Consider the following 8,489-nt stretch of genomic DNA (forward strand, 5'->3'; position numbering starts at 1 on the left):
TTGTAAAATTTAAAATGCATGTAAAACATACAAATAAGAAGTATGTTTCTTGCAGAGTAAAACGAGCCATAAATTACTTCTCTCCTATGTTGCTGTCACCTACAGTAAGTAGTAGAAATCTGACAAAACTGACAGGTTTTGGACTAGTCCATCTCTTCATAGGGGATTCTCCGCATAGCCTTTATTATTTCTAAAGAGGCAATCCCTGAGAAGGATTTATATAAAGATGCAGACCGCCCTCTACCTGTTTGCACTTTTTTTTGGGGGGGGGGGGGGGGGGGGGCGTTCAGCAAAGCCACTGCCTTTTGAACATAAAGAAAACCCTGAGAATCCCCTATAAGGAGCTGGGCTAGTCCAAAACTTGTTGGTTCTGTCAGATGTCTACTACCTACTGTAAGTGACAGCAACATTGGAGAAAAGTCATTTATGTCTCATTTTAATCTGGAAGAAATGTACTTCTTATTTGTATGGGTTTACGTTATTTTACGTTTTAAGCAATAATGTTCTTTTAACCTCCTTGCCGGTTCAATTCCTCCGGCAAGGAGGCAGCGCAGGAGGTTTTCTTTTTTTTTTTTTTCTTAAATCATGTAGTGAGCCTAAGGCTCGCTACATGATAGCCGCTGAGCGGCGGCATCCCCCCACCCACTCCGATCGCCTTCGGCGATCAGAGTAAGCAGGAAAATCAGAACGGGTTTTCCTGCAGGGCTTCCCTGGTCGCCATGGCGACGGGGCGGGATGACGTCACCGACGTCATAGGGAATCCCGATCCGCCCCTCAATGCTGCCTGGCACTGATTGGCCAGGCAGCGCAGGGGTCTGGGGCGGGGGGAGCGGCGCGGCGGATCGGAAGTTACAAGCAGCTAGCAAAGTGCTAGCTGCTTGTAACAAAAAAAAAAATTATGCAAATCGGCCCAGCGGGGCCTGAGAAATCCTCCTGCGCAGGTTACCCCGAACTGAGTTTGGGATAACCGGCAAGGAGGTTAAGAATGAGAGGTAATCTCTTACCTCTCCTGACAACAAAAACGTCAGTAGTACTGGAAAATATTCAAAACGCAGATCAGAGGCGCCTGTATCCTATTCACCTTGCTGCAGGGCACTGAGTAGTGACCTGAGGAAGCGGGATAGTACCTATGAAACGCTTTGTCTATTTTGTGTTTTGGATAGTTTTCCAGTACTACTGGTGTTTTTGTAGCCAGGAGAGGTTAGAGATTGTCTCTCATTCTTATTTTAACTATTAGAAGTTTATATATATTTTTACACTTGGCCATCTGCATCCTTTCAAGAATCCTCTAAAATGATTGCTTTAAACAGGGAAATCTTGTAATGTATGGGGCACCTTTACACGGTGTAATTTCCTGTTTCTTTCCTTTTGTGTTTCAGTTGAACAGACCCGATGAAGTAGTGTTCCAGTGTTGTAAGCGTGGCTGCCGAAGGCCGGGCCCACCTACGGCTCCGCCCAGCTGCAAATTGGGAGAGGCAGTCGCCAACCAAACCTAAATGGAGCTCAGCAATGTAAATGCGCATCCAGCACATCAGTGTTTCGACAAGCAGAATACTGCTGACTTTGTTAAACCTCATCTTCCCCCTCTCCTCCTGACACTACAAACCTGAAAAACCTCTGGTAACACAAGGCGGATCTGGCTCCCGACTGTGCAGGGGACAAATTTATTACGGAATGCAAGGAGAACCATGTTCTGTCTGTCTTTTGTATAACCTAGTAGAAGGCTCCCAGAGATGGACTGTCTTTAATAGATGCAAGGGTTGGTTTCCTGGAAGTGTATCGCCTGTGATTAATCTGACGAGCACTATAGAGCGATTCATACCAAACTGTTGTAATTTGTTGTGTTTTTTTACAATGAAGATGACCTTTGTTTGTTTAGTGACCACTTCCTTAATATGTGACGTCACTTCCTTGTTCCTTGTGACCTCCTACAACATGTCACAACGATTAAATACCAACCAAAACATCTTTGCGTCTCCAGTGGTTTATTCTACTTTAATGCTGTATGTATCATCCAGTTTATCGTGAAGGGCATTTTTTTTGTAAACCTCTTCACCCCACAGGCTATTCTACCCTTCCTGCCAAGAGCCATTTTCCTCTTTCAGCACTCCTCCCATACACTTTATCACACCTAAATGATCTATATGTTTTTTTCGCCAGAAATTAGGCTTTATGGAGGTGATATTTGTTTTCAGTAATTAATTTCGATGCATTTTTTTAGGGGAAAAACAAGGGAAAAAATACACTTCCTCCAATTCCATCCCTAGGGGAAAAAAATACTTTCCAAGTTCATCCCTTATAGTTTTACAATAAACAATTCTACTTCTGAATAGGTAAAACCAACACATTTTATTTGCCCATTTGTCCCAACTATCACATTTAAATTATGTTCCTGGTATAATGTATGGCGACAATATATTATTCGGAAATAAAGGTGTATTTTTTTTCTGTCTTGTGGTTTTTGTACCCCATCAATAATTATAAGCCCTTATTTCCTAAAATGACAGTAATATACCCTCATGACATACATATTATAAAAGCCGAGTCCCTTAGCTAACTGTTGTTTTTCTTTTTCCAAACTGTCACTTTGTTTTATTTACCAGGTATTTCTGTTAGGTAAACATGGCTGGGAGGGGCTTAGAAGGGGAAAGTAAAAAAATGTAATGGATTTGTGTAATTTTTATTTTTGGCCACAAGGAGGAAGCATTAGTGTTAAAGCCGTCAGTGAACTCCTTGTGACGCTGTCCACTGCATCAGGTTCTGAAGTGTGGCGTGTGGGAGCATTCAGGACTCCGAATTCATTCTCTCAAATTCGATTTTTTTTACACTTTTTTTGGAATTGCCCTGAGCACTTATCCACAGCTTGCATTCGGGACAGAATAGCTGCACCTTTGGCCCAACAATAGGGGTAACCTCCTGGCTACCATGATGACAAAAAGCACCTCGAGTGGGGGAAGTCTCCGGATCTTATCGAGGCTTCCCCTATCCTCCTATGTCCCACTGCGGTCTCGCTGTGCCTCTCCGAACAGCAGGGATGTAAATATGTACCTTCCTGGCTCCAGCGCAGGTGCAGTATCGGCTCTCCACTCGGAGATAGGCGGAAATAGCCGATCGCTGTCGGTTCGCTCTACTGTGCAGGCGCAAGTCTCCTGCGCAGTAGAGCGGACCCGACAGAGATCAGCTATTTTTGTATATCTCCGTGCTGAGAGCTGCAACAGTGCCCCCGCTGGAGCCAGGAAAGGTAAATAAATCAGCGCTTGCCGAGGGAGGATTCCGGGACACTTCGGGGAGCCAGCGCTGGACTGCCTGCAGCTACAGGGGAGGGGGAAGCCTCATTGGGACCCTGAGGCTTCCCCCTCCCGAGGTGAGTATCCCCCAGGGGAACACTTTTTGTTACAGGTTCTCTTTAAAAGGGCTTTGTCTGGGGAAAATCCCCAGTAAAAAGTGTGTTGCTACTAAGGTGCTATAATAGAGTGCTAACAACTACTGTATATACTTTATTATAAATCTAGAAATTTAGGTCTGACTCACAGAAAAAAAGTATAGGGGTCGACTTATACTCGAGTCATGAGTAACACTGAGCACAATGAGTAGTAATGTGTTTACTATTAGTGACATTTCCATTTGCAGCAATTTACCCAGTGGAAAGTGACACTGTCTTAATAAAGAATGCCAAGACACCACAGGTGTGAAAGTCCTGCCCACAACAATTAGCAAGGAGAAGATCAGGGGAGAAATGCTGGGCTGCATAAAAGGGAGTGAATAATTGCTGCACTTGGGGGCCTGGAGAGGAGGAAGTATTGGCTGTGCACTTAAGGGGCAGGAGGGGTTAATGGCTGCAATACTGTATGTAGTCAGTGCAATCATTAACCTCTCCTGGTCCCCAAGTGCAGCCATTAACTTTGCTGGGTAGACTTATACTTGAGTGAAAAAAAATCCCAGTTTAAAAGGTTCAAACATTGGAGTCTATTTATATTCGAGGATATACGGTAATCTGTTTTAATTCCAATTGAGATTAAGTGTTACTTTTATTACATTATTGTGATTTACCATGACAACATAATAAGCGTCTGGGTCTGTAGATTCTGCCTAGCACCCTAGCAGCCTCCAAGTGGCATCTTGGAGGCTGCTAGGGTAGTGCTTCCCAACCCTGTCCTCAAGGCCCACCAAAGGTGCGTACACACATGCGACTATAGTCGTTTGTAACGATCGTTCCCCGATCTTTACCAACGACGATCGTTACAAAAAACGAACCACCGACTATTAAGGCAAACGACGAACGAGCCAAATCGCTACAAAAGAAAGTTCTGTCTCGGCGGATTTTAACCAACGACGATCGTTTGCAAAAGTAGTACATCGTTGGAAACGGTCGTTCGTACTAGGCTTGACATGCGCATTTCACTATTTCTCTGTGAAACTTCTCATTTTTATGCGCAGGCGCAATAGTTGCTTTACGTGATGTAACGTTCGTTCTAACGATCAGATCGTTACACACCTTTTAAAACTATCTTTACTTAGGTCGTTCTTTCATCAATTAAAAGTTAGTTCGTCGTTCTCAACGAACGATCGTTGTCGCATGTGTGTACGTAGCACAACAGTGCATGTGTTGCAGAACACCACACACACACTCGCAGGTGAGGTAATTAGTATCTCAGCAGAGCTGATTAACTACCTCTGAATTTCTACAAAACATGTGCTGTTGGTGATACTGGAGGACAGGGTCGGGAAGCCTTACTCTAGGACAGTTATGAGCTATGAGTTCATAGCTACTCTGATTCTAAATCTTAATGATTGCAGGTGTGACCACAGGAAACTAGGGTGGGGGGGATTAACTTACTCAGAAGGCTGTGGGATCCTATGCGCATCATACCCTTCACATGCGACATGTTCCACCACCCTTACCGCACTTCCTCCTCACTTCCGGCCGGAAGGAGGAAGTGCGGTAGTGAGTCGTGGAACGCGTGGCATGTGAGAGGAACGATACGCATAGGATCCCACGGACTTCTGGGTAAGTTAACCACCTCCTTGTCTCCCATGGTCACACCTGCATTTATGAACAAACACAGAACATTTATATCGCGCTTTTCTCCTGGCGGACTCAAAGCGCCAGAGCTGCAGCCACTAGGACGCGCTCTATAGGCAGTGGCAGTGTTAGGGAGACTTGCCTAAGGTCTCCTACTGAATAGGTGCTGGCTTACTGAACAGGCAGAGCCGAGATTCGAACCCAGGTCTCCTGTGTCAGAGGCAGAGCCCTTAACCATTACTCCATTCAGATGAACTAGCTTTTAAAATCCGAGTAGCTACAAACTCATCAATGGTTATTTATGTTTTTCTTAAAGGACAACTAAAGCGAGAGGGATGTGGAGGCTGCCATATTTCTTTCCTTTTAAGCCATACCAGTTGCCTGGCAATCCTGCTGAGCCTCTGCCTCTAATACTTTTAGCCATTGACTTTGAACAAGCATGGAGCAGATCAGGTGACAAGATTAGCTGCATGCTTGTTTCTGGTGTTGTTCAGACACTACTGCAGCCAAAGATCCTCAGGATTGCCAGGCAACTGGTATTGCTTAAAAGGAAACATCCAAATCCCTCAGTTTAGGTTCCCTTCAAGTTAGGAAAAAAAACTAGCCATACTCTCACACAACAACTTCTGCTATAAAATCAGATGAGATCCGGCACTTCTAATATCTACGTTACGAAGAGGTAACAATGAAGTAGTTTGGGCCACAGTGAAATAGAAATGCTGGAATATCCACATCAAGACAAATGCATCTCTCGAGTAATAAGCACCATGTAAGGTATAAAAAGGTGATGTCTTTATTAATCACATCAAAGACAAATTATAAAAATCTCTACAACAACCAAACATTTTGTCAAGCGCTTTTCTCCTGTAGGACCCAAAGCACATCAGCTAGTCTCAGATCAGTTCATAGTGATGTGTACAGAGGGAAAAAATATTTGATCATAAATGCCAGACTAAAAAGGTAGCTTTTCAGATTTGATTTATATGCCCCTAAGGTTGAAGCTGTCTTGGTTGGGTGTGGCAAGGCATTCCAGAGGGTAGGAGCAGCATGACAAAGCTCTGGCTCTAAAGGTTTTTAGTTGAGCTCTGGTGGTGGTCAAGTTATTGGATCCTTTTGATTTGAGGTTGTGGGAGGTGTGATGCAATTGCAACAAATCCTTATCCAGGACCAAAGTCATCATATTGTTTTAAATGTTAGCATGCCAAGTTTGAAAAGGATTCTCCATTTTATGGGTAGCCACCAGTGAGTGAGCAAAGGTGGGGCTGGCTTGCTAACAGTCTTGTGGCAACATTCTGTGCTAGCTGCAGGCAGTGTAGGTCTTTATTTGGAAGGTCAGCATAGAGGGCATTGCAATAGTCCAGCTGTAAAGTGATGAAGCCATGAACTAGGGTTGGAAGATTGTCTGGAGAAATTAGGTACTTAATTTTTGCAATATTCCTTAGGTGAAAGAAGGAATGTTTTGCCACAGCTGAAATTTGATTCCTGAAGTTTGATTTTTTTCATCAATCAATAAACCCAAGCTATGCACAGCATTGGCGCTAGTAAGGTCGGAGTTCCCTACCCTCAGTGGTGTTGACTGTCTGGAACTGCATTGCTGTTAGGTGCTGGCCTCTGATGACAAGAACCTCAGTTTTGTCAGCATTTAGTTTAAGCCAATTTTCATTCGTCCACTCCTGAAGCTCAGCTAAGCATGTGTTATTTTCTGAATGGGGTCAGTCAGGTCAGGTTTGAATGATAAATATAGCTGGGTGTCATCAGCATAGCAGTGGTATATCAGACTGTGTTTTTGGATAATTTTTCTGAGTGGCAGCATGAGGTGACAAACACCCTCAAAAGTATATACAGGTAGTCCCCGACTTACGAACAACCCGGCGATATGAACGGCCTGGATTCTGTGTTTTTTTCAAATTGGACTTAAAGTTTTTGAGAAAATCGATTAAAAACAAAGAAAAAATGCCTTTTAAACTTGTATAGCAGGTACAGAGGGCAGATAAGACACAGAGGGGGACACTGGAGGCACAGGCTGACACAGAAGAGGTACAGGGGACAGAGATGGCACAGTGTTCCGACTTAAAGGGACTCCGAGCTCACCCTGAAAAGGAAAATAGTACTCACGCGGGGCTTTCTCCAGCCCACCGCTGGTCAGGAGGTCCCACGACGGCGTCCTGGCTCCTCTCCTAGGCCCCGCTCCGGAATGGCTGACCGGCAGGAGCCCGGCGACACTCGGCCGAGTGTCGGGCTCCTTCTTCCTGGTATGACGCGGCTGACGTCACAGCGCCAGCCGCCCCGCATCATCACGGCGGCCGGCGTGAAAGTACTGCGCATGCGCGCTTTAATCGCGCATGCGCAGTACTTTCACGCCGGCCGCCGTGATGACAGCCGCCGCCGTGATGACAGCCGCGTCATAGGCTCCCGCCGGTCAGCCATTCCGGGGCGGGGCCTAGGAGAGGAGCCAGGACGCCGTCGTGGGACCTCCCGACCAGCGCTGGGCTGGAGAAAGCCCCGGGTGAGTACTATTTTCCTTTTCAGGGTGAGCTCGGAGTCCCTTTAAAGTGATTCTAAAGTCAGAAAAAAAAAGACTTACTCACCTGGGGCTTCCAATAGCCCCCTGCAACTGTCCGGTGCCCTCGCCGTGTCCCCACCGGTAGCCACTTCCGGTTTCGCCGTCAGGACCAGACAGGCTGGGAACGCAAGTGATTCTTCGCGAAACGCGAAGAATCACTCGCGTTCCCAGCCTGTCGGCTCCTGACGGCGAAACCGGAAGTGGCTGCTGGCAGGAACACGAGGATCGGAGGGACACGGCGAGGGCACTGGACAGCTGCAGGGGGCTATTGAAAGCCCCAGGTGAGTAAAAGTCTTTTTTCTTTTTAACTTAAGGTTCGCTTTAAGAAGAGATTCAGGTTAAGAACGAACCTACAATCCCTATCTCGTTCGTTAACCAGGGACTACCTGTATAGACTTATACAGAACTAAAGTTAGTAATACGTTGCTGTTGATAGTTTAATCAGGTGAGGAGCTAGTACATAGAAATCACATCATTGATTGACCAATATCTCTAGATAGACTAATACCTCCTGGCCGAGAGTGGCAATCACAGAACCTGAATGCAGAGAATGTCCTGACAGCTCGTGGTCAACAGTCTACTACTTCTTCAGAGGACCATCCTAATAAATAAATCAACCTACAGAGAAGAAACTTGGACTGACCAAAACAACTATTTTTCGGCAAATAAGACATCTAGTTTTAGAGGGGGGAAAAAAAAAAAATATACTAAACCTGGTGCGTCTTGTATATGTTCTCCCCCATTTATTATGTGCCTGCGTCTCCTCCGCTCCCCCTGAATAAATGCAAGCAATGGCAGCAGGGCTCATCTAATCCACTGGAGCCTGTGACGATCAGAGACCTCTCTCCTTTACTGCTCCCCTAGTGTTGGCTTCTGCTAATGATGCGATCAGCAGAAGTTGGC

General features: G+C 45.5%; 1 protein-coding gene across 1 annotated transcript in view; it reads left to right on the forward strand.

The window, feature by feature from the left end:
• DDX39B (DExD-box helicase 39B) overlaps positions 1-1,968 on the forward strand; it is a 62,969-nt gene extending 61,001 nt beyond the window's left edge. The window contains exon 11 of the mRNA XM_068250329.1: positions 1,380-1,968. Coding sequence (XP_068106430.1) covers positions 1,380-1,396 — 17 coding nt within the window. The 3' untranslated portion in view covers positions 1,397-1,968. The remainder of the gene's footprint in view (positions 1-1,379) is intronic.
• Positions 1,969-8,489: the final 6,521 nt, after the last annotated feature.

Source organism: Hyperolius riggenbachi, chromosome 8 (assembly GCF_040937935.1).
Source record: "Hyperolius riggenbachi isolate aHypRig1 chromosome 8, aHypRig1.pri, whole genome shotgun sequence".
NCBI lineage: Eukaryota > Metazoa > Chordata > Amphibia > Anura > Hyperoliidae > Hyperolius > Hyperolius riggenbachi.